General features: G+C 40.5%; 2 protein-coding genes across 2 annotated transcripts; both read right to left on the bottom strand.

Annotated features, from left to right (window-relative positions):
- Window positions 1-107: 107 nt before the first annotated feature.
- On the bottom strand, window positions 108-12,329 carry sin3aa (SIN3 transcription regulator family member Aa). The gene is given in 21 exon segments (XM_057329332.1): window positions 108-1,664; window positions 1,787-1,982; window positions 2,066-2,160; window positions 2,285-2,377; window positions 2,467-2,640; window positions 2,885-3,054; window positions 3,154-3,742; window positions 3,835-4,018; window positions 4,451-4,689; window positions 4,775-4,891; window positions 5,021-5,231; window positions 5,337-5,455; window positions 5,540-5,629; window positions 6,977-7,132; window positions 7,326-7,478; window positions 7,734-7,973; window positions 8,131-8,416; window positions 8,515-8,621; window positions 8,711-8,890; window positions 9,123-9,332; window positions 12,268-12,329. Coding segments are annotated over 20 exon segments (3,810 nt in total). The 5' UTR covers window positions 9,303-9,332; window positions 12,268-12,329; the 3' UTR covers window positions 108-1,433.
- An 802-nt stretch (window positions 12,330-13,131) lies between these two features.
- Window positions 13,132-25,772, bottom strand: ptpn9a (protein tyrosine phosphatase non-receptor type 9a). The gene is made up of 13 exons (XM_057329333.1): window positions 25,153-25,772; window positions 21,728-21,871; window positions 19,776-19,865; window positions 18,762-18,886; window positions 18,202-18,307; window positions 17,735-17,845; window positions 17,265-17,581; window positions 17,033-17,120; window positions 16,839-16,908; window positions 16,676-16,754; window positions 15,627-15,777; window positions 15,330-15,537; window positions 13,132-15,211 (listed from the first exon to the last, which is right to left on the bottom strand). The coding sequence occupies exons 1-13, from the start codon at window positions 25,183-25,185 to the stop codon at window positions 15,021-15,023; spliced, it is 1,713 nt and encodes a 570-aa protein (XP_057185316.1). The 5' UTR covers window positions 25,186-25,772; the 3' UTR covers window positions 13,132-15,020.
- Between the last annotated feature and the right edge of the window lie 922 nt (window positions 25,773-26,694).

Genomic DNA, 26,694 nt, shown 5'->3' on the forward strand with positions numbered 1-26,694 from the left:
AAATTAGCCTTTATTAACTTACCAATGGAATGTAATAATGAACTTTTGTGGTGCCATCCTTAAGATTATGGTCAAAATATTTCAAAAAAAGAACTGAAGCCAAATGCTTATGCTACAAATGTAATTTTTATTAATTTAAATAATATACAAATAAAGGGTCTATAATGATCCACGAAAAGACATGCTTTGCGACTCATTTTTAAAATGTGTATATATATTTATATTTATATTTGTCCAGCAGAAATCTATCCAGAGTCAAGACCGGAACCTCTGACAACAATGACGACCTTTACATTCATACAGTTGTGTATTTGTGTGTGTGTGTGTGCGTTTGCCAGAGCTGAAAACTGTCAGTGATAAAAGTGTACAGAAACAAGATCCATATTAAACATCAAAAATTAAAATGCTTTTATATCTTATAAAAACTACCATTTCAAAAACAAGAACCTGGACACTTTTATATTTTTGAAAAGTAACATTTTCCTAATAAAAAACAGACAAAGGAAAAGCGAAAAAACAAAAGGTAACACTAAAAAGAAAACACAACCCAACCTCAACAATCAACTCCCTTTGGTAAAAACTGTAATAAACCATCTTGCATTTTCATCGTTTTCCATGTGGGCTCTTGCGACGTTCTCTCAAAACGTCACACTAATGTACTAAACACAACACGCACATGTGGCATAAAAAAGGTCTGGCAATATTTACATTTTATTTACAAAACCGCTGAACTGCTTGTGTGTGTTTGACATGTAAGCTTGTGTACTGTGCAGTGATAAGCACGATCTCATCTTCATTTAGAGACACAAACCTGCTTTCCGATTCTTGACACACAGGCCCCAGATTTTTATTGCAGTCACATTTTTTATTTTTTGTCTTTATCTTAAATAAAAATGTATTTTGTTCATACTAATATTACAATGAAAGTTTGTTTGAACCTCAGATCTTTGTTTTCCTTGAAATGTGGCAGAATAAATCGCTCTCGTGTTAAAGTTAAGTGCACTTATTCCAAAACTAGAGGAATTGCCAAAGTTTTTTCTATCCATAAAAAGTCATTTAAGTGAATCTAAACCGACATGTCGACTATCAGATTTAGATCTGCTGCCTGCGAATGTGACAGACAGAAACACTATCAAATCCAGCGAACACACTTTCTCCTCAACTGGCGTTTAAATGCTACAGAACACGGATCTGATCTTGATATCAGGTCAGAGGGCAGGTCTGTATTAAGAGCTGTGCTGATTGGTCCGGACCAGGTTTGACTGACAGGTGCCCCGTGTTTTGGCACTGGGGGACCTGTGGTTTTCGCAGCTTATAAAAAGGAAAAAACACTGTTAAAAATCTTTAAATGTGTGTTGATGTCACAGGACAAACATGACAGGTTAGCTTGGCTCTGTCATGGTCCGTGCAAGCCCCGCCCCTGCTCGCTGATGTCACTGGCTCTTGTGGCTGCTGCCGTACTTGACCCTGTACTTATTAATACGCTGGAAGTGAAGGATTTCGGGGTCGCAGGTGGTGGAACAGGGCACCAATCCTTCATGCCCCTCTCCCATCAGCCACTTGCTGGTCTCGGCGGCCATGTCTCTGGTCACGTGCTCTTTCGCCCAGCGTTGGGTCAAGGCGTGAAACCGCTGGTGCAGACGGGTGCTCACTCGCTCATGAGACTGTATAAGAGACATTATTCAATTCAATTCCATTAGGAAAAGCTGCTATACAGAAAATATTTTGACAGGAGAAAATAAAAATAATAAAAAACGTGAATATTATGCAAAAATATCATCATTACCTGATGGGCTCTCTGCAGCGCCGTGCGTCTGTACATGTAATCTTCTGATTTGAAGACGTACACCATCTTGTAGGAGTTCAGTTTGAACATGCACTCCATCCTCATGCTGTCGGCATTCTCCTTTCTGCCTCCTCCTTTCATCTCCTTCTCCTGAGACTCATGGTCACGCTGACACTTCCGAATCTGCCGCAGGTTCCTATGAAAACGGGAAGATGCGTCAATAAATACAGCTACACAAAAAGCTAGATTTGTATGCAAATGATGTCAAGGTCAATGTACCTCGGCAGAAACACCGGCTTCTGAGCCAGATGATCTCTCACGTCTGGAGATATGAAATCGGACGACAGGTAACGCATGACGTAATCTGACCAGCACTATAAACACAATGTGAGGGAAACGTCAATGCCCATTACGCACAAACAAAACAAAAAACCTAAAACGTGACCCCAGCGGCTGTACTACACAGATTTGTGTTTGCGTTTCTACTTAATAACTCACTTCGATCTCCATCGGCTCGTCTGAATTCTCCTCCTCGGTGTCCAGGAGCTCCACTGTGAGCTGAATGTTTCCTCGGTTCTTCATAAACATCAACTAGAGGAAAAGAAAGAGTTGCATAACTTAATAGGGCAACCTTAATTTTTAAACACTACCCTCAACTCGGCTTTGGTTGAAGGTTGTACCTTAAAACAGTTTTCGTCAGACATGAGTTGTTCGGCTTTGCGCTGGTAAGATGTTTCCGGAGCCGTTCTGCTGCTCTGAGTGAGCAGAGATCCACCTGTGGCCGAGTGGCTGCTCTCATTCAGGTACAGCTCTGTGACCTGAACACAGATCTCATCGCTCACTATGTGCTGAAGCTGGAAAAAGAGAAAATAAGACAAATATTAAATATCAAATATTCAAATTAAAATATCTAGTCCTAGGTGAGATATCATTGGTTTCATCAATGAAATTCAAGACAAAACTCACAGGCAATCAGAATGACTGAAGTGGGCGGAGCTACCAACACAACACGTAATAAACAAAATCTGTTTTGCTTTGTCATTTTTAGGACAAAATAATGTAAAAACTGTAAAAAACAAAACAAAAAAAAACACTGACCTGTCTAACAATGTTCTGGATGAGTTTGTCCATGGTGAACGCGACGTAAGCGTGAATGGTGAACATCTCTCTGAGAGAATCTTCGTACTGAGACGCCTCCATGTTCCCATCCAGCAGATTCCGCAACATCTCCAAAAACGCAGAGTAATAATCATCCACATCCACTTCCACTGAAAGAGAGAGACAGCATTTTTGTAAGTCGAACACAACTTCACCCTGGGTTACATTTGCGGCATCTGACATAAATATTACAGGATATTTCAACTCACTGGGCTCCTTCAGACGCAGCTGGATGGCCGTGTTCTCATTTTTATCTCGCTTGAGCCCGAGCACCTCCCTCTCCCATTCGCGCTCCCTCAGGTCATCCTCGAGCAGCCGTTCGGCCTGCACTTAGAGCCGCAGCAGACGCGAACACAGCGTGTGGTGCAGGCGGAAGAAGATGTACCAGTTATTATTCACATAGAACAGGTTGTACGGATCATCGCAGGAGCGAAGCCGTTGAGCTGTGGACACGCTGAAAGGCATTTTGGACTTCGTGGGGCTCCCGCTCGCTCCTCTCGTCAGCCCATTGTGCTTCTTGGACGCCCCCTCGTCGAGGTCCATATCTTCTTCTTCGTCGTCGTCTTCCTCCTCCACGTCCGACAGCACCCCCCGCTGAGAGAAGAGCATGTCGGGGATGAAGTGGTGGACGATTTGCTTGATCTTGTATTTGTCGTCTTTGTTGATGCTGCTCTGTCGTTTCACGTGGTGGATGATCAAAGCGGCGGCGTCTTCCAGGATCTGACGGTCGTCGTAAGTCAGCGTCAGGTGAGGGCCGGTGGGGGCCGCGGCGTTATCCTCCGAAGCTTGTTCCTGCCGCTGAGCAAACACACAAACATTGATTGTTTGGTGAGAAAAATCATGAAGAATAAAGTCTTGTATTCTTTTCTAAAAGATGAAGAACGTCTCACCTCATCAAAGATGCTCTCGATCTCATTGAGAAGAGTTTTTGAGCGCAGAACCTTAGTGTCATTCTGTTTGAAGTTTATGCCCTGATGGTCCAGAGATTTCAGGTAATATTTCTCGTTCTGCTCTCTCCAGATCTTGTTAAAACCCCTTTGAGCTTCTCGCCACTCATCCTCTTTCAGCTTCAGCCTGACGGTTAAGGAGACAGAAGAGATGTAATCATCATGATTAAAATGTCTCATTGTTTCCAAACAAACTGCATTTATTTTTGAGTACACAAATTTTAATTTAAAAAAAGTTATTATTAACTAAAAACATTTCATTAAAAAAACATAAAATAGATGCCTAAATATTATTTAAAAAACTTATTATGAGAATAAACTTTTATAATAATTTCTAAGTTGTGTTTAGATTTGGTTAAGTAACTAAAATGTATTGAGACACTATAAATAAAACTAAACTTAATGTTAAAAATAATCAAATGACAAAAGCACTTCAAAATCGCATTACAAAAATGTCATAAATTCCATTGAAGTTGAAATGAAAACTAGAAATATAAAAACAACAGCTACTAAATATTATTAAATACTTTTGTTAATTTGTTCTTTATTTCGCTCTAACCTCTTCAGCACGATGGGAACCGACACGGCTGGGTTCTTCTTCAGCCCGTCGATGATGTCCAGCGCTTTGTCGCCATATATCCTCTGTATTGCTTTTCTGTGAATGACCTCAGAGGAGCCTCCCAGAGTGTTGTCCAATCGAAACTTCGCCTGCTCTTCGGCAGACATCCGTGACAGTTTCTTCTGGACCGACTCCAGCACACGGATGGTGGCCAGGTTTGTTTCCAGGACCACATCCAGCTGCGGGGAGAAATCAACATGGATTTTATCAAGAGGAGCGTTACGCTAATGCTTTGAAACCTCAATCGTGAGGGCAGCGTCTCACCTCGAATCGCTCATCCTCACATCTGTACATATGCTCCTCATACTGAGTTTTCTTGGAGCTGACGAATGTAGAATCTTCCGACCAGGACGGGAAGGAAACCCAAGTGTCATTCAGCACCTGATGTACAGGAAATAAAGCGGAATATTTTTCTTCACTTAAACACTTCCCTTTAGAAATCAGGTTTGCACAATATGATAGCATTATTTCATTACATATTGTGGCGATTTATAAACAATGGTTTCTCACCTCTTTACAAAGTGGTGTTCTGCCGGTACATTTGGGCAGCTGGTAGCTCTTGGGTAAAGCTCTGTAGCTCGAGCCCAGACGCTTGCATGAGGCATAGTCGATTTCCATGGCAATGCCCTCTGTGGCTCTCTCTTTGGGATACGTCTCCAAGTGTGACATCTCTTTATATCCCAGGAAGTTCTTAAACCAGGTAAACAGCTCAGGAAACTTTCTGTTGAAAAGGTTTGGTCAAATATTTTGAATCATTTAAAAAAGTCGCTTCCAAAAGCATGACTGTTCATTTTAAAACTTTAAATCGTAAAAGCAGTCTTCTCACCCCAGGAATGGAACCACGAGTTGAACCAGCTCAGCGCGTGAAATGATCTCTTGGTTAAAAATGACCAGGCAACGCAGGAAGTTGTCATAGGCCTCGGCGCTGTGCAAGGCTTTCCGCACCTGGAAACACATCAACATCAGTCAAAGCGGAATGGCAAGGTCTTTAATATAAGATATAAAGAGCATTAATCCACAGCAACTCACCTTGTCAAAGAAGAGGGATTCAGTTCCCCCACCTTGTTTGCCGGCCTCTGCCACAAATGGATCTTTCAGATTTAATAACTTGGGCTTTTTCTGGAAAAATACAAAGACAAACTGGTCTGAGAAATGAAGCAGGACAGTTCAGGAAAACAAATTAAACCCGCAAACAAATGAAGACGTTTTTAATCAGTCAGCTGAAAGACATTTATGACTACTGGAGAAGGATTAAAAAAACATTTTCTAATGTTTGCATTCACAAACAGACTTCCAGCATTCACAAATATTTCTAGCCAATGAGCAGGAACGTTCATCCTTATAAATAAACACTTTACATGGCTTCCTTAGAGTTGTTTTAAAGCTACAATCAGTAAATTTGCTTCAGTTTCTCCGTTTGAAACATAAAAGTCCTTTTTTTGTCATTTGAACTCAAATGATGTCAAACTGACATTTCCAGCAAAATCATAACCAACCGCTCAAATGAGAAATGATTACAATTCATTCTTATAAGCTCACCATTGTGGTTTTAGGGTAGAGACTATTTTAAACACTGATTTTTATGTATTTGCTCAACTGGAGGAGGATTCACGAAACAGTCTTAAGAAGGGTTGGGTATCGAAAAGTGGAATCGATTGAGAATCGGAAGGCTAGGAATAGGAATCAGAAACTAAAATTTCAATTCCACTTATCAATTCCTGTGTGCATATTTTTAGAAATGTGCATGTGTTAACTTGTGATAAAGCACAGGAGCCACAAATTGACCATAGTTTCATTATATTAACTACAGTTTAACCATGATGTAGTTAAGCTATGGCAATACAAATTGTAATATATCAGACAAAACATGGTTGCTAAGTTTACACAAAACCCGTCAATAAGCAGGCTAAATGACCATACAGGGCTGCATTTCCCAAAAGCATCGTAGCCTTAAGTTGATCTTAGAACTATTGTCACCAATGGAGCTACGATCAACTTAAGGCTACGATGCTTTTGGGAAAATGCAGCCCAGGTTGATATCTAAATGTTTTACTTCAACTGTGGAATCGAAACTGGGAATCGATGAGCAGAATCGGATCGAAATCGATAAAATTCAAATGATACCCAACCCTATTCTTAAGAAGAAAATTCTTCTAAACTGACATATTTTATCTTAAATTCTTATTTAAGAAAAAAGTTAGAAATGTTTTGTATTCCCAAAAAAACTTCTTAAGACCGTTCTTAGTTTTTTTTCCTCAAGATTGATTCGATTTTGTTTCATGAGTACGGCCCCTGATTTGAGTGTTTTTTTTAACTAAAATTTACTTACTTTCCAGAGCTTGAAAATGATCATTTTTGCATATTTTTAAACTAAAATTGATGAACTTTCCAGAGCTAGGAAATGATCATTTTAAGACTCCCTGACATTTCCAGTTGTTGCACAGTACGCTTATGATGGTCCTGTACCTTCACAGGCGGGGTGACGGCTGTAGTTGAGTGTCTGCGTATCTGGCAGCCGTTCTGATTGGGCCTCTGTTTGTTATTGAGCTGCGGTTTCTTAACGGTTCCGCCGTGATCGTTGTGCACAGATTCGGCCTTTTCTGCCGCAGTCTTGCTCAACAGCTGGAAAAAGGGGAGACGTTGGTCAAAAAGTCATGTTGCATCACTTTTTCACTGCATACGACCTGACCACCACAAAGTGACAGTTGGTGCGGTTTCAGAATTTTCAAGTTTTGGATTAAAAGATCCTCAAACTAGAATGATGCTTGGGTACAGGGGGCGGAGTCCAAGGAGGCAGGGCCACAGTATAACTCACCACAGAGCTGTTGGCGTCGGGCAGAAACTGGCCGAACTCTGAGAGCAGATCTTCCTGGTTCTTGAAGAGCTGAGCAACCTGGGCGTAAACCTCCTGCTCTGTCAATGCTGGCGTGTAGCTGCTGCCAGCTTCTTTAGCATTGCGCTGTTCCTTCTGTTTAACAAACCGCCGCATAAACGGATTATTAGCATCTTTATTATAGCGCCTGTAACACACATCTTATGACTCCATTGCAGTAAATGGTGTTTATCCATTTTGCTGCCAAATCCTCAAGGGCTCACTCCTGATATGCGTTGTATAAATCGTTTTTTGGAAATGCTTAATGTACAAACCACTATGTTCAATGTGAAAAAGTTTCACAAACTCTTAATTTTGTACATTTACAGTGTTTTGGGTGTTAAACCCGACCTGGTATGTGTGCAGGATTTCGAGGAAGGATTTGTAGATGTTGGGCTGGCCCTGGAAGCGGTTCTTTATCTTGTTGACGTAGTTGATGGCGTGGTTGAACTCCACAGGCTGGTTGTTCTGCATTGGAGGGGCAGAGGGCGTGTTGCCGACGGGGGCGTGGGGCTGCAGCGGGGGCGACCGCGGCGACACGTAAGGGGGGATGGAGGGGCTGGGATGACTGCTCGGGGTCAGAGCAGGAGACTGCAGCGGTTGGAGAGACGAAGATGGAAAAATCAGTGACCCTGACCGAACTAAACATTAACTCCAGGTGCCACGGTTTTAGAGTGCAAAAAGCATCCTCACAGTCTCCATAAAGTAAACTGAAATAAAACACAACACAACAGGTAATTTGTCAAACCTTGCTTTTCGGCGCAGGCTGGGCGGGTGGCGTGGAAGCCGTGCTGGTCGGGTTTGCAGGAATCTGGTTCTGTTGCTGTGGAGCCGCTCCGGTCGGGATGTTCTGCACAGTGATGCCATGTGGCGTGATGTGATGGATCTGACCGGGCGTGGTCACGTTAACCAAATCGTTGGTCTGAACTTCGATCTTGTATCCCGGCGGAAGAAACGTGTTGAACCCCATAATGAGATCGGGGTGACCCTTAAAGAGCTGGGACACCCTGCTGATTACGCCCGGGGTGTCGATACTGCACAATGAAAGACAGGCGTGTTAAACATTTTATAAGCATCAACTTTAAACAGTAGTTTATTTGCATTCAAACCTAACAGACTTTAAAAAATTCACCTCTGGGATTTGAACTCTTTCATGATGTCCAAAAAGTCATTGTAGACCTGCGGATGATTTCCAAATTGAAGCTTCACCTGGTCCAGGTAAGACAGGGCGTCCTCCACCTGCAGGACAGAGAAAGATGATCCAATTTAGCCATCGCATGCTGTTATTTGTCTCACAAATCGTCCACACGCAAATTTCCACGTCCCACCTTCAGTCTCTGAAACTGCTGCTGCCCCTGCACAGATGCAGAGGGGGCGGGAGGGTGGGCGTGGCCCTGCACTGGAGCAGGAACGTGGGACTGCACCGCTGGACTGTGATGGTGAGCCCCGCTGTGGACCGCCGGGCTGGGGGTGTGACCATGACCAGAGCTTTGGGTTACTGTGGGCACCTAAAAAAGCAGACACCTCATAAATTTCCAACTTTTAATAGTTTTACATTGTCATTTTTGTATATTTTCCAGTTAATTCATTTATATCTTCCAAACACTTTTTTTAGGTTTAGACACTTTGGTCGTCTTCAGTTCTTGCTGACAAAAGGTTTTGGAATATTATGGGTTAACATAACGCAGTGGGAACATAATCCTCCGATTTAAAATGTGCCATGATGGTGAGTTTCAGTACCTTGTACCCCTGGGAAACAGGATACTGTATTCCCGGCGTAGGCTGCATGCCGTCAGCCACAGCCTCGTAGACGGCAGGCGCCGGGGCAAGAACCCTGTGCTGGAAGCCCTCGGCACTGCTGGGTAGCCTGCGCTGTTGTGGGGTGAACACTGCCTCCTGATCCTCTAAACACCTCCTCATGCTGTGTTCATACTCAGAGGGCACCAAGACCTGGAAGAGCCAAGACACAAGAGCTCCTTATGAAAAAACCCACAATGCATCTGTTCAAAACTTCTGATGTTGCCTACATTACACACAGAAATAGCAACATCCTTTTCTGTCATTATTTTTTCACTCTCATGATCAAGACCTGTATATGACTCTTTCTTCAGTAGAACACAAAAGAGATATTTTGAGAAACGTCTCATTGGATTTGTGTTCATACAATGGGACCAGTGTGGTTACCAACATTCCGAGTGCTCCGGGTGTGTGTTCACGACTTGCAGTGCGTGTGCTACTCACCGGATGGGTTAAATGCAGAGGTCACATTTCGGCTATGGGTCAACATAACTGACAAATAGGTCACTTTCACTTTTCAAAACTCAACCCAATAATCAACAGTAAGTCTATATGAAGCTATAGATACAATATATATAGATATTTTTAAATAAACAAGTTTGGACATCAAAGCAGAGCTCTTCATTATAGATCAAGGTTAGACTGTTGTTTAAACAAATTAAGGGTTTAAAAGACAAAAAAGTATTTTAGAATAATAGTATAACACTGCATATTAGGGTGAAATAAAGAATATTATACACTTAAAACAACTATGCATTCAGTGTAAATTTAAGGTGTTCTTGGAGGACAAATACGAGCAAAAAGATTGATTCGAACGACTTTTATTTTTACAACTTCACATAATAATACCGAAATGATTTCATGTTTACATTCTTGTTTACTGACACATAAGCAATGAAAATAACAAAAACTGACACGTGACTCTCGCGCGCGCGTGTATTTATATATAGAAGGTGTGTGTCTGTGTATGTGTATAACTTTATGTGAGTGTAAGAGAGACTTTATGCGAGTACAACTGCGTGAAGTGTATAACCTACGCACAAATATGTGTATAGTTTGTGTGTGTGTGTACGTACGTGTATATAGTGTGAATCGTGTGTGTGTCCGTCATACACATGAAGGGAGAAAATGCTAGCTAGCTAACTCGCGATTAAAAGCGGCAAACTTCAGTCAGGAAATCATTCGCTTTTATCAAAGCAACGGTGAAAACTAAGCACGATAGTTTCCGTCTGAAAGAAAACCAACGCAACGACGTATAAAGTAGAAAAACTCGAAACAGATATAAAGAGCACCGAGACTCACCTGCTTCTTTTACACGAGCTCACGCTACACCGTGAACATTCAACAGTAGTTAAAACAGCCGAAACATTAAAACTCTTTGTGGAAAGGTATAAAACATTTTAAAACAGATTTTAAAATCAACTAACGCAACAAATCCGACTGAAAACAAGCGTTGAGAATGGGCGGGGCTTAGACGGTTTTGCGCCCATTCTCCGCCTACTGGCTCTCCGATAGGCTCTTAGCTCATAGGACGCCGACGGGGAAGGAGGTCGTATTTTTATTGAACGTTTTGACTGTCACTCAAAATATACGTTATCATTTTTTCTCAGGGGTGGAGCCAAAACTTAACTAATTCTCTCCCTCACACACACTCACACTCAGTTTATTATCGACACTGTTAAAACAGCTCGTAGGGCGACTAGCTTTTATCAGCACGTTGATCGTTTCGTCGCTGTTTTGTCCGCCGACTCGAAAATGAGCAACAACAAGCTTCATATAACTTAACCCAAATGTAACTTGAACATTACCGAACAATCAGTCTCTGTCTTATTAATGTAAAAACCCATTTTCGCGGCATTACGTCTGAATGCTTTCACAATAACTTCCTGAACTTCTGCCACACGTGACCATCTAAGGTTACGTCATTCCTTACGCCCCCTCAGAGTGGTTAACCAATCAAGAGCAGGGATTTTACTTAATAAACGCCTTTTACACGATCCTTAACACTGATTGGCGGGCCGCTTTGAGAGCGAGTATACTATGACGTAGCACCAGAAAGGCGTTTACTTCGAGAAATCCCTGCTTCTGATTGGCCAAGCGCTGGGAGAGGGTGTTATGTATGACGTGAACACATTTTAAGCTCCGCCCACGAGAGGCGGAGTTTAAGCTAGTGCCCGGGATTTCTCGCCCCATCCGTCCGTCCGCAGTCAGTCTGAGCTCAGGCGCGCGCGTGTGTATGTGTGCACCGCAGCGCTGTTCCGGAACCGCGTTTCGCTCAAAATACGACCAAAACCCAACACAGCCCGAACCGCGACTACTTAGACCAACAGAGCAAACGAGTTTGCACCGATATTGATGCAGAGTACCCCAAATATACATGATGTTTAGAGAGCGCTATAACACGACAGCGAACAAAAGACTGGCATTTAAACACCATTAAATGCGTCTATTAGACACAGCTCTGCTAACGCGTGTTTTCTGGATCAAGCCAGAACATACGAACATGACACCACTGAGCCAGAGCTCGAACACACACGCCTCTATCATGTTGTCCTTTAGTAATCAGACCCAAAGTCAAAATGGGAACTAAAAATCGGGTGGCGTAAACATGGACTCTGTATATGTGATCGCGCGATGGTGTGAAAAGAGAGATCCGATCACGCATTTTTACAGAAACACGCTGGCTGATCTAATATTCTTTGTTTACTGACTGAAGGGGAAAATGTCTAACCGTGTATGAGCAGATCTTCCCTCCCCCTCTGAACACCAGACACACAACTACAGATCTAAACACTGCTTTAGGATTAAAAACAAGTTATAAAAGACCTCACGAAAACATCGGACACACACGGACGACTTTATGTGTCATAAGACACGGATAGATTTTTCTTTGGGGCTTTAGTTGGCCAAAGCTTTGCCCCTTTTTCTCTCCTTAATGTACCATGATCGAACAAACAGCCCAGATTAACACATTTTAATCTACTGAACGATCGAGCCCTGCAGAAAGCATTCAAACACCGACTGAAAGATATATTTGATCAAAACGAGATCCGATAAATTTGTTTTCTTTTGCACAGCTGGTACATACCTGCGAAAAAGAGCCTCGCACTCCGGATTCGTGTTTGGAACAAATAGTTGGGAACGCCCCCCTCTCCTCCCATTGGTCTACGCGGCAGTCTGCGTCACCGTCATTTGAATACGACCCGCCAACTCCTCAGGAATAAAGATGTGCTCGCAGCCTTAAACACCTGTGTGGGACTTTATGTTGTTTCTGCTATTCTTTTTCTTCTAAGTTTTCGTAACATTTTACTCTGATTTGACACGAGATTAATAAAATACACTGATATTCTGATATTTAACTCCAGTGTGTTATTTTACGACAAAATCATTCGTCTATAAGTGCCATTTTGTGTCAGTTTGAAAAAGTGCTTTAAGCTGTTTTATCAATTTGCAAACTTCCGTCAAATTAAAGCACTTGTTAGGCCACGCCCCTTACCCCCCTCGGCGCTCCAGACATGCCCGCTTAGTCAAAGGACCGGTTTCACAGACAAGGCTTGGACTAGGCCTTAGTTAAATTAGGATATTTATGTCACTTTTATAAAAGTGCCTTAGAAAAAAATCATGACTGATCTGCATCTTAAGACAATACAATGGCACTGATATATTTTAAGACATGTCAGGGCGAGTTATTTTCAGTTAAGACAACTCAAACATTCATTTTAATCTGACTAGCCTTAAGCCTGGTCTGTGAAACCGGGCCAGAATGATTGACAGGAAGAGAGCGTTTCTGTTTGGCCCCTTCTCTCACCGGTTTGGCTTACAGGTGTAATTTCTTAAGACGTCCATTTTAGTTTTGGTCATAATATTGTAATGTTTTAGTCATAATATTGTGACATTCTGTGTAATATTGTGACAGTCGTTTTTATAAAAAGTGAAGTTACACTCCGTAAATGATTCTTCCATTTAATAAACACGATTTTGCTAAAATGACATTACAGTTTGACAGTTTCTTTTTTTGGGAGACAGACAGACACAAAGGCAGCAGAAATGTGCAGACAGTCCTTGCACAAACTTTGACTGGATCCACATGTGTGGAATAAGGCTCTTTTTATCTCTACAACAAAACTGCTGCAAACACATTAATGTACACAGGCTTGGCATTGGCATTTTTAGGTTAGTTAAATCCCATAGACATAAAAAGAAAAAACGGATATAAATGAAAATATAATTTACATATATATTTGAGAGTAATAAGGACATACAGCTTGAATATAATAGAAAAATACAACTGAACACATTTTGTGCCCATGGAGGCAGGACTGCAGATCCTGAAATCATTTGGAGTGTGTTTACTACAAGCAAATTCAATATGAATTCGGTAGCAAAGACTCTTTAACTCCACAACAGAATAAAAAGCGATTCTAAATGCACTTAGATATAATTTTAAACATGTTATTAGTACAATATAGACAAAATTATTACAAAGTGAAAATGACTCAATGTAGTCGTCCCACTAAATAAAGACTACATCAGTGAAGTGTGGAGGTTCACAGATCCAAAGAGTTGGTGAAGAATTTTTCACGTCCAGCCATCAAAACCATCAGAACTCAGTTATTAGTCATCCGGTTCACTCAACTGCACAAGTCGTACAAACTACAGAGGCATCAAGAAATTATTCAGTCTTAAGTCAATTCTAGCAAATACATTAACTCTAGTGTGTCTAGAATTATGCACTGGACTGGACACATAAGTAAATCTCAAAAATAAGCAGAACTAGAAAAACTAAATGTTTGTCAAGGAAAAGACACTGCTCTTCAGCATATATGAAATTGAATGTGGACAGACACTAGCCAGCTCTAAAAAGGTAAAAAAAAAAAAGTGTATTTGTGAGCTATATTCCATAGTCTAAAGCCATACTAAATCTCAGGCTGAAATAAAGTTAAACTACATTTATGGCATAATGTTTATTATGATAAAAATTACTTTAAACTATCAAAGTAATCAAAACATCAAGGTTACAGTATGAGACCTACATTGGGAATTAACGGGGCATGTACATAAGCATTTAATACACTATTTAAAACGATTTAAACATTACTTTTGTTACCACGAAGTGTAATCAAATTTTCAATGTTTTAAAGCGACAAATCCTTAACCTAGAATTTTCCTTCATGTCCAACTGCCATTCAGCATCTGTCCACATTCATTTCAACTGTATGAAAAGAGCACACATTATATATCTGCTAAACTTCATCCGTTGAATAAAGTAAAGAAAGTCAGACAGGTTTAAAATGACAAAGAAGAGTAAATGACAAAAAAAAATTTGTGGAAGGATGGATTATTGGTCGGAGGCGTCATAACAGGCAAGAATCATTGGTCTGTGGCAAAATGACACAAAACACCAGTCTGCAAACTGTGAGCCATGTGCAAAAAGTATTTTTTTAAACAAATGTCAAGTTTTCTCTTGTTTAATCATTACAGTAAATGATCTGAAGTAAAGTCTTGGATCTTCAGTTGTATCATTGTCACAAATAATATTTGAGTGCAGCATATTTGTGTGAAATATCTGAACTTTGACAACATTCACAGACTAACCTGCAACATTACAGACACGTTATAGAACAGGTGGACCACTCACTTATGGTTACTATTTAGGCTGCCAACCATTAGGATAATATTGAAATAACTGGTGTGGATCAGTAATAATAAAACAAGCTGTTGAGGCAAATATATCCTGGAAGAAAATCACTGACCAACCGCATCATAAGATTCGATTCTCTTACTGATTGGTTGAGATGAGGCCCTTCACACCTCTGATTGGCTAAGAGTTGGTCATGCTGCTCAATGATTGGCAGAGAGCAGGCCCTGTCTCTGGGCATGCTCAAGAATTGCGGTGTGGCAGAAATAGTACTGCTCAGGTGTTTGAATGCTGAAGGCACGCTGCAATCTCATCCGTCGGACCGTCTGACAGACGTTAAGGGTCCCAACGTCCTGCAGTTCAGACAGACAGATGTCCAATGCACAAAACGTACCTGTGGAGGTCGGAAGGTGTTATAGGTCAACATGATGAAAAAAGAACTACATATTTTTTATTTTATGATGAAAATGTTGCTTTTCTATGCACCGCAATACTTTGTGGTTGAAACTAACCGGTTCTCCCGATGCCAGCGCTGCAGTGGACCACCATGGGCGGCCCGAGTGGATGACCCCTCCACTGTGACCCGAGAGCCTGGACCGCCCATTGCTGCTGATGCTTCACGGCTCCCAAGAAGTCGATGAGAGACACCGCGGAGGACGGCACCCCGTAATCAGGCCAGCTGAGGAACTGGAAATGAGTCACCTGTCTCTGTTCAAACGTCTGTGGAAAAGAAACGAAAGTTAAAACGCTGTTCCAGTTTATTCTTCTTAAAGTAAAAAAAGGAAACATTGTGTGTTTGTGTGTGGCACCTCTGTGTTGTGTAGCTCCAGTGTGGTTTGGTTGTAATGGGCGTGGTTGTCCACTCTGTGATTGACCACGGCGATGTGTCCATAGACCTCCTGACCGCACTCCTCCAGAGGCCAGTACTGTCCACACTTCCTCCGGCCGCCCTCTTCCGTCCTGCACAAAACGCAACGACCTTAAACTTAGTTTTTTGTCAAGCATGTATTTCAAGTTTTAGGGGTGAAACAATGTATCATGGTTCAATATATGGTGATGTTTATGATATGACATCGGTTTCATTATATTGGATGAGCTGCGTAAACAGTGAACAGCGCAAACATGGTTTTATGTATTTTTTTATTTTCACTGCTTTAAGAAACTCTCTTTCAGCATTTAGATTTTCAATCTGGTAAAAAAATGTTAATCATGCAAATTATGCAAAAAAAAGATAGAAATTTGTTCAAATTCTATTTTATTCTTCAGTGACAGACAATTTCGCTTAACCTTGAATGCTGTTGTCATATCTATAACACACTGTTTGTATAACAAAAATGTCATTAAAATCGTTTACTTGAATGTCATTAAAATCGTTTACTTGAATTTCAATAAAATATGATTTTAGTTTAAAATATTGTGATACTACTGTGTCTTGTATCATGAGCTGAAAGGTTTCATATTAGGAGTGTATATGAAATATCCGTAATATAAATAACCGTTTAACAAGAGAAAATGACTACAAACACAAAACAAACTAAATTCAACATGACCAAGCATTATTTATTGATATTAAAAACATGTCAATGTAAATCATGATAATATTGTAACCATCATTTACTATGGCCACAATATCTGATACCATGACAGCCCTATTTTATAAGAAGCATTTCATATTTTCATTTTTTGTATACATAATTATATATTTAAATTTGAATGTTGTATAATTTCTTGGTGTCAGGGTGTATATTCTGGTCTGCTGTGTTCGATTTCAAATGAACCTGCCTCTTAAAATGTCTCTTCATGTCTACGTGTACTAGACTTCATGTTCGCACACTATTATTTATGCCAACTGTCTCACCTTGTTGTCATGACGATAACAAGCACATTTTGCTCCCAAACCATTCTCCAGAAATCTCCGTACGTTTTCTCCAGTGGTCCTGGTCAAAAACAATGCCCACATATTAACCTCCAAGAATACTGAAACTGAACCCTGAAGAAGCTTTTAAAGGGTCTGGTTTTACCCTGAGTCCCAATATACGCATTCTTCTGCTTGTATCCATCCATAAAGCTGGCGTTTATGTAGTCTGATCTCTGTGAAAAGACAAAAGGAGGAAACGTTTTGTATATAATAGGTTGTTTTCTAATTTACACCTCTAAAACGTTTGTTCCAGTGTATTGTTAAACCTATTACAGAATGACATCAGACAGCACAAACCTCGTTTCTTCTCGCTTTGAGCCGCACACGTGTTTGATCGAGACACAGCACGTCGCCATAACGATTTCGCTCCTGGTTGTGAGCGGCCCTAACGAAGTGTAAAGTTATCGCCATGAATGATTTTCAATCTCATGTTTGTCACAATGTCAAATTTAAAGCCCCGCCTACACTATTCTATCTGGTTTTACCCTCTGTAATATAAAAAAATATGATTACATTCTATCATACTCACATCGAACAGGAGAAAGTTCCCGGCGGCTGCTCTCTGCGGATCTCCTCGTACTCCATGTAGATACCGCTGCGCTGAGCCCGGTTCAGGTGGGCCATGAGCTCGGGCACACCCATCCCGTCAGGTCCAGGGGTGTGTATGGAGACGTTCTCCAGCGGGATCCCCACCAGCTCATCCACGGGGTCCACGCGGCCGTTCTGCTCAGACAGCAGCTGCATGTTCCAGCTGTGCACGTCCAGAGGCAGACAGCCACCCAGGTGTTCAGGTAAACAGTCTCTGGGCAGATGCTGTCGCAGGTCGGCCATCTTCACCATCTGAACCTGAGAACAGGTGAGGGGCACGTCAGCATTTTTTTACCAAAATATTCATGTTTAACATTTACAACAAATAAAAGACAGTCCGGATTTGATTTTTTTGTTCGTCTGTAAATTAGAATACAGTATTAAGTACTCTTGTGTCTTGTGTGTACTGACCCGTTCTCTCAGTTTCTCCTTAAGCAAGAGGCTCAGTAGGTTATACGGCACTCGGAACCACACAGGAGCTCCGACGATGAGCACTTTCTTTAAACGCGCTGGAAATGCGCCCTGCGACCAACAACAGAGAGAGAAAAAGCATCTAACTTCCCACGGTGAACCGAGTTGAACAAAATTTTATTAAATAAAATATCTGCATTTTTTTTTTATTGGATTATGATGCAGAAACAGGAAGTCCACACATATATTTGCACTCTATCTGCCATTACCCATCTTATTTTTTTTTATATATCTTCTTGTAAAGTTGTATTTTACACACACACACACATATATACATATATATGGTATTTTATTTTATTCTGTGTTAGCGTTATTTGTATGCACCATGCGTCTGAGAGTAACGCAATTTCAATCCTCTATATGCATGTACTTTACATGTGACTTTGACATGAGACACAGGAACTCACCTTGAGCAGATTAAGGATCTTTTTGCTCAAATCCAGTTCGAAGTTTGTGTAGTTGGATCCAGCCATGTCATAAATGAAAACCAGTCCATTTCTCTGAGTCTCAAAACTGCAGAAACATCAAGACGGATAAGAACCGTCCACCATTGCGTATCATCACATTCTCATTTTAGCTATTAATGGAAAAATGTAGCCAGAATGTTCTGAGATATTAAAGGGATAGTTCATCCAAAAAATAACATTCTTTTTTTTCATGCTCATGTCATTCCTAACCTGACTTACTTTCTTCTGCACAACCCAAAAGAAGATATTTTGAAGAACGATGGTAACCAAACAGCACTGGCCCCCATTGACTTTCACTGTAGAGACACTAAACCACCGAGACATTTCTCAAAATATCTTCTTTTGAGCGCCACAGACGAAAGAGTCTTATACAGATTTTGAACAACATGAGAATTAATAAATGATGACAGCATTTTTATTTTTGGCTGAATTATCCCTTTAAGAAATTTGCTACCTAGATCTGTAGTCTGTGTCTATGTATAATCTTTCACACTCTCTACCTCTCCACGGCTCGGTCCAGCAAGTAAAACAAGGCCTGCAAAACCACGTGGTTTCCTGTTTTGCTGGGATGGTGCAGTTTAGCTGTGTACAGGGCGATGGATGCTCCAGACGGGTCACGGACACCCTAATGGCAGAAAAAGAGAGAAAACATCTCGCATTAACAATCTAAAGAAGCGTATTTCACATAGATTTTACAGAAAGGCTGCGCAGACAATCACAGGTTAACGTTTACGTAAGAGGAATAATATCATGACTAACAGACTAACTGGGATGAAGTTTTCAAAGTGTACACATGGGGGCAGTATAGAGCGCATCTTCCAAAGCTGTTAACAATGACTCATTCTAACAAAAGCTGGCTGTTGTTATAGAAACATGATGTTCATTAACATTATACATAAACACCATACTCATCTCTGCCATTCAATACCACGCTAAATCTAGTTTATTTGCTTTCAGCTGCTCAGTGATCAGATCCGCTTCCGCACGCTCACATCTATCAAATATTTATGTTAATAAAATATTCCGATAATCTGATGACTCATAAGAAGTATGGAGCCCGTGTGAGTGTCTCCGGACTATAAATACAGATAAAAGGATGTGATGAGAGAACAACGGAGGATAAAAAAGAGGTTAAAGCAATCAATGAAGGTATCGGATGAGGCACTGCCTCCGCAGCGACCAATCAGGTGTCACAACAGCAATCCACATGACCAATAGGAGAGCAGCACCAGTCTCTAAACTCACTTGATTCTGTAACAGGCTTACATATGCACAGAATCAATCACAGAGACAGATAGCAGGTCTCCTTAGCACATTCGAGATGTCTGTTCGATAGACCGACAGGTAGATGGTGAGATTTCCGTTTCTTAAACACACACATTATAATCAGGTTGAAACTGCAGTGGTCTGAAAATGAAACTTGGCACAGGATTTTTTTATCGATGAATCAGATTTCCCAGCATAACCAGCTCATCTGAAGATGAATAAATCCCTGATGTGATGTGTGATCTTACCAGAACGGTGAACTTTCCACTAAGTAGCTCGGAGCGTAAAGGCTCCTCGTGAGGCTGAAGTTTGACGATTCCTTCTCTCAACCGAGTCTCCTACAAGAGAGAAAGATATTTAGTCTTATTTAGTGCATAAATAAGACAAGACATTGTTTTTTATTAGGGATGCACAAAAGTTACTGTTGGGACGATAAAGATTTTATAGTTTTTTTTAAATAGATGTTACAGAAGTAATTTTGTAACTTGCTCACTTATTTCAAGTTTTCTCATAAAAGCTGTCTACTAATTATTTAACATTTTAAAACGTGCAAACATTTAGGGAGACATGCTTTAAGGTGTACTTGCTTGTTTATTGGCTAGATCACCAAATCATTTGCATTTAATATGAATTGGATCCATTTAACATTCAACAAGCCAACATAATAAAAGTCACAAAAAAATATAGATAAAACTAATTCAGGACAACCTTCAGATGTTAATTTTTGCTATCAAATATTTATAATTAAAAACAAACTCATATTTGACTTATTATTATAGAACATTACATATTCCTGCCTTGCACAGTTTATAAAATGGGTTGTTTTCTTGGCCTTTTTCATGGTATAGCTGATAATACAGATGGTTGTAAATTAATTTTTAAAAAATGGTTGATTAATATTGTCAATGTTCACCTTGTATGTCCAAATTCGCTGTTCAGAAAATGGAAAAAACGCAGTATTTTACAATAATTGAAAACCGTGTTGTCAAAGTTAAAGACAAGCACTTTTAATTACTTTTTATTGGTTAGATATTTGAAAAATCCTGTGACAAACATAAAGGGTGACTAATAACAATGATTTATGATAAAATATAAAAAAATCACAAAACATGACGACACAAGGTTTCGGAAGGACAGCAGCATCATCTCTTACTTACTATTGTATACATAAAGGTAGTTGCAATGTGCTTGTTTAAGCGACTAGCATAAAAACTCTAAAAAACAACAAAAAAATTTTTTTATGTAGACATCATGTATTATTATTGTTTTGTGTGTTGGATAGATAGCCACAATGACAAATGCATTTTGTACTGGTGTAAGTAATAGAATTATACAACATTTATTCATCCTCGATGTTCATTGTGGCATAATGAACTGATTTGAAGTCAACATAGAATGACATCTTAGCAGTAGTAATGTTCATAACCAGAACAAAACAAAAAAACATGCAAAAAGAGACTCGTAACAGCCTTTACTGACAGATTTGTATTTGGATGGCGTCTGAAACTCAAGTTTTATTGTTCTGATTTTCACTGCTCATGTCTGGATTACTGATATCATCACTGCATGAGTCAGCTCATGCACTGAACACATCCACATCTGATCCAAACAGACCTCAGGAAAAAAAGAGCTCAGATCTGCTGCACGCATGAGCCGAAAACCACACAGATCTTTACTGAGTGAATTAACTACAGTCCAAACCAGACAAACAACAGCATTCTCCGCTCCAACCCAATTTAAAGTCCAATTTAATGCCGAATTAACATCTATTGTAAAACCAAACCCATTGCTCGTATGAAGCCGAGCTGCACTCAAATTTGCTAGTTGCCCAAGATGGTGCCGGTAAGCTTTTGGGACGCCAGAGACGGCAGAGTAATTTCCGGTCGTATAACACTGTATGGGAAAAGGAGGGTTTTTGGACGGCAAATATGGGTTTAATACATAAGCAATATGACAGATCCTCTTTCCGGTTGTATAACGAAGTGCTCAACAATGTAAAGTAGTCTGGCGACTCTGGCGTCGCAAAAGCTCACCGGCGCCAAATTGTGCCACTAGCCCATTCACGTTGCAGTTATTTTCTACCAGTTTCTCGGGTAAAGTTGTATTTGTGACTTACCATGAATAAACCGCGGTAAAAATGACCGGGCACCACATTGCTTTCTGGGTAACTTGGGGGACAAATACAGTGCTGAACACTCACCCTGTAGCTGTGGAAAAGCTCAATTGCTCGCAGGACATCGAATTTGCGGGCCATTAGAAACTTTACCGCCACGTCCCAGGATAACGGCGTGACACCATGTTGGGATGTCCATTTATTGATCTCTTCCAAAAACTGCTTAGTTGCCTAAGAGAAAGGGAGGGAGAGAAAGAGAGAGAGAGTTAAGAGCGGTATATGAGCTACTAAGCTCTTTGCATTTGGATTTAAAAGAATGTAAAACATTAAATAAGCCAAATAAATGAAAAAAAAATGCCTTTGAACTCGGATGTGTGTGTTTGTATCCATTCGTCTGGCGGCTTTGGGTGAGTTTACAGCAGAGAAGAAAATGACCTCGTTTCCAGCAAAAACACACTATGTTCTCAGTATTTTCCCGACAACTATAAACACCCGCATACAAACAAAAACTGTCAAAGAGCACAAAGCAGAAGACATGGATCCATCTGACTGGGAGTTCTGGATCTGGAGGGCAAAGAACATCGAGGTAGGAGGAACCAAGTGGGCAGCAAGTTCTGTAAAATCTTTCGGTATTTTTATCTAATAGTGATAAGATCAAGCTAAACTTAGACTGACCCACCATAAAAGAAACTTCCTCAATATGCATTGCAAATCATCTAAAAGAAACTTCAGCTTCATTTTCATGTTTGCAAATCAGTTCCACTCAGCATGCAATGCATTCTGGGAGATTATGGCATCCGGCAGTGTGATGGACTGTGTGTGAGAAATTTACATGACTACAGCAGGGTAAAAAAACATCTCCAATAAACAATCGTCAGTGCCTTCAACATATACAGTAATTATCAGCTATAGTTATTCATCTTTTATAATGCAATATGACAGTAAAATGAATATGATTATTATTGCATTAGTCAAACTCTGTTAAAATACATGACATGATGGTGTTGCACACATTTTCAGAAAGACAGTCGTGTCTGTCGACTAGGGCTGTCAAACGATTAATCGCATCCAGAATAAAAGTTTGTGTTTACATCATATACAGTATGTCTATGTACTAACACAAAAACATACACATATATTTGGGTAAATAACTTTTTAAAATAAGTATTTACTTATATTTATCAATAACTGAAAATATATGTAAACGTTTATTAATTTATATATTTTTTATATATATGCATGTATGTGTATGTGTTTATAAATACAAAATTAAGCACAGACATACATTATCTAAACACAAACTTTTATTCTGGATGCGATTAATCAAGATGAATTGTTTGACAGCCCTACTATGGACAGAAACAAAAACATAGCTTACAGTTGTATTATCTTCTCCATTGTGCATCTGACACAAGATGAACTCTAATAAACTCTAATCCACAATAAAGCTCGACTTTTTCTAAAAGCTGGACACGCCCACATCGCGCTGCCGAAATTCGCCAACTTGCCCCCTCGTTTTCAAAATAAATGAGTTTTGGTTGTGTTTATCACTGTAAATTGCTGTATATGTGAACCCCGATCATAAAAGCAACTTGTACTAGTAGAGTAAAATTACAGAACATACTGCATTATTGCCAAAACTACTTCTGCCTGAAACCAACTTTACATTCTGCTCCTCGAGTCGTCCTGAAAACCAAACGGAATAAAAATCTGCTTTTCCTCGCCTTCGCTCTCCAGAGGTTCCAGTCCACCCACTTGCACAACACAGTCGGTCTCCTTAAAAGGACAGAGAAGCAGAATACGCAGGCAGACAGCCCTGAATTGTCCAGAATTCACCACGAGATGAACTGTGCAGGCCTGAGAAACCAGCAAGATTACAGTTAATCACGGTTCACACCACTTCAGTCAAACACACATTCAAGCGGCCAAATAGCATATCTATCTCATGTTAAAGTGTTCACGGTTACGACAGCTTCTAAATGATTTCTTTGTATATCCTCGTTTCAATTAAGAGAAAAAAGTCATGTAAGACTTTTATATGTTATATACTGACTTACTGAATGACCTCAACATCACAAGCGAAATCAGAGATTTTCCACACACGCACACCAACAGATTTCAACCATCACTTCATGAAGTAATACACATCCACCAATGCTGGTCCTGTTCAAATGCTTTTAGCAGCTCACGTCCCGCCGGGGCTCTGAGCGCCGGACACAGCCAGTCAAACATCTAAATATTCTCGCACACTCAGGAACCAGCCAGCCACCCCGATAAGCCCATGGTTCCAACCCCGAGAAGGCACCCCCAGAACACCAGGCATGACATTCCTACACACGGCCATTATTGCTGGGAGAGATGGAGGATACCATGCTGACGAGCAGGTGAATGAATGAACCAATGAATGAATGACCCAATGAATGAATAATTGAATGAATGCGCGACTGGGGCTCATGTAAATGAGACTCAACAGCCGAATGAAGAACACAGAGAGGCCTTGTTAGAAATGTGCAGCCTTTCCTCATCTTTACAAAAAGGTTAAGTGTTTATAAACAGAACACTGATGCATCTTTCATTCATAAAACTAAACGTCTTCAGTTATTCGAAAGACCATTTTTAATACATTAGCATGTACGTGAAATTGCTATCCTGTATTAACGGATTGAAACCAAGTATTAAGACTGTATGGAATGCCGAGTATATTTCTCCATATATTCAATTATATAAACATACATTTCTGTTGACCTATAAATAACCAGCAGACTTACATAATGACTATTTCCTGTTTGAGTCTGTCTAACAAACAGCTCTTTACACTAAATTTCTTCACCTCCACACATTACAAGTGTGATGTAGGTATGTGATAAATCCTCCTGGAGTTTTAATAGCTCTGCTCTGAACAGCTTTAGACAAACCTGACATTGAGCTATTGAGTTTAATCCACGTTTAAGTGTTATTGAGCGTTTGGTGTTCCAAGTCAGAGTCATTGATGAAACTGCATTTGCAACCTATTTTCCTTCAGCTGTATTTCCATATCAGACCGGAGTCAGACCTGAATGTGAGGTTGTAGAGGAAATCTAATCTAATTCAAAAGCAACTCAACGACAGTGCATCTTTATCAAACCTATCCTTCTTAAAAGTGTGGTTTAACCATGATCTTTGTTATAAAACTATGGCTATACAAATTGTAATAAAAAACATGGTAGTAAAGTTTTACTGCGATTAAACCACGGTGAAACATTTACATTTAGTCATTTAGCAGACGCTTTTAAAACTTAATAAACAATTGAAACTTATTAAGAGAACCAAAGTTTCAACAAAAATACGACAATCTACAAAAAAAATGATTTTACAATAAGTTAGCTTCTATGTGGTCGCCACAATAAACCATCGTAAAGCTGTTCTAATCAACCGGACAACGTTACCGGGGTTGCTTAGCAACAGAACCGCTGGAACAGAGAATCAATGTTCTGGTACGGTAACGTTAACTGGACTGTGAAGGTATTTCATACCTGCTCCTCTTCTGCGGTCAAACGGGCGGCCATGCTCTCCTCCTCCTCGGGATCCCGTTAAAGCCCGGACAGATGTTGAGATCGTACTGTGTAGATCCGACCGGGATGGTTTTTAAGGCCCGTTAGCTGCGATCAGGCTAACACCAAGAGAAGCGCGAGAGTCGCGCTGTTTTTTCAGCCCGTGCGGCCCGCCACTTCAACAAGGCACGCGACACAGCGGCGCGTTCATGATCCGGACCGGGTTCGGTTGGATACACGTACACGTTACACACATACACGCGCAAAAACGAGCTAATGGTTTTCCAGCAGCGCTTCGGTCCGCCCGAATTTGTGACGGAGGGGGAAATTCATCACGGAGAAGCGTCGAAACCCCCGAGGGCTGCTTGGTTTATATTGAGAGGTTGAAACGGTCGTTAATGATCAGCATCCGGGCGCTTTAAGACGCTTTTACGAGAGAATGAGAACGAAGATCAGACGCTACCGAAAAGCAGCAGCGGTGAGAGAGGCCCCCTGCTGGCCGCTAAGAGAACTGCGTGTGAATGACGCTCCGCCCCTTTCATTCATAAATACTACGACGTTCGGGCGAAGAGACTCGTTCGTTCTTCACAACGGGCACGTTTACTTTTTATTTTAATTCACTTTCAGGTTTATTATAAATACTATATGCTTACCAATCACACTCAGCCTTAAATGTTTTCATTTTTTAAGAAATATAGATTATTATTGATTAATTGTTTTACCAGATCTCTTACAAAGATTTTTGTCATGTTTTTGACCACCATGTTATATTACTACATTTTACTACACAAAGACACCGTATATTTATTCTGGTGAACACATAGTGAACGTTTTCGTTTTGTTCAGTTAGAAAATATCACTAATGTAAGAGATTCTCGTGCAAGTCTGATGTAAGAATACGTACACCAAAAACGAAAAAAGAGCTGATACAAGAACTGCAAAGAGCTTCCTGTGGGTGGGTTTCCATCATTTAATGTGGGCCAGAGTGATTGACAGGAGAACATTATGATCTCATGCTGGAAAAATGCACACAAGCACTTTCACGTTTAAAGAGGATTCATACACTGAAGGTGACATATCACCGCCCAAAATTAAACCAGAGACAGTTTTGAGTCATTTAGCAGACGCTTTTATCCCCCAAAAAACTTGATTACCTAGACTGCATTTGCGGGCATCAGGCACACACTGCCTGTTTTGAGTAGACCTACAATGTTGACGTGCTTGACACATTTCACTCACAGCCAGTAATTCTGACTTCTGTTTTGACAGACACAGTGTTTGGTCACGAGAGGTCCAGGAAGCCTGATCTAGGCTGACAGGTGCTGCGTGTTCCTGGAAAGCAGCGACTGACTAATAACCAAACTCTCCGATGACGCTCTGGGTTTTCTGTAGGACGTGATCTAACGTTAGTGGTTTCACATCACTGCATGAAGCTTCCACATAATCTGCCTCCACGTTTTGGTCTTCATTAGCTGAGGCTGTTGACATTTAACCAGAATAGATTTAGATGATGCCAGCGTTTCA

This window comes from Triplophysa rosa, linkage group LG3 (assembly GCF_024868665.1).
Source record: "Triplophysa rosa linkage group LG3, Trosa_1v2, whole genome shotgun sequence".
Classification (NCBI taxonomy): Eukaryota; Metazoa; Chordata; class Actinopteri; order Cypriniformes; family Nemacheilidae; genus Triplophysa; species Triplophysa rosa.

Coding starts and splice junctions, on each gene's coding strand:
- ptpn9a (XM_057329333.1), bottom strand. CDS start 25,185: ATGGCCGCCCGTTTGACCGCAGAAGAGGAGCAG. Junction 17,846..18,201: donor AGATCCTTAATCTGCTCAAG/GTGAGTTCCTGT, acceptor TGTTGGTCGCAG/GGCGCATTTCCAGCGCGTTT. Junction 15,212..15,329: donor CGCTGGCATCGGGAGAACCG/GTTAGTTTCAAC, acceptor CGACCTCCACAG/GTACGTTTTGTGCATTGGAC.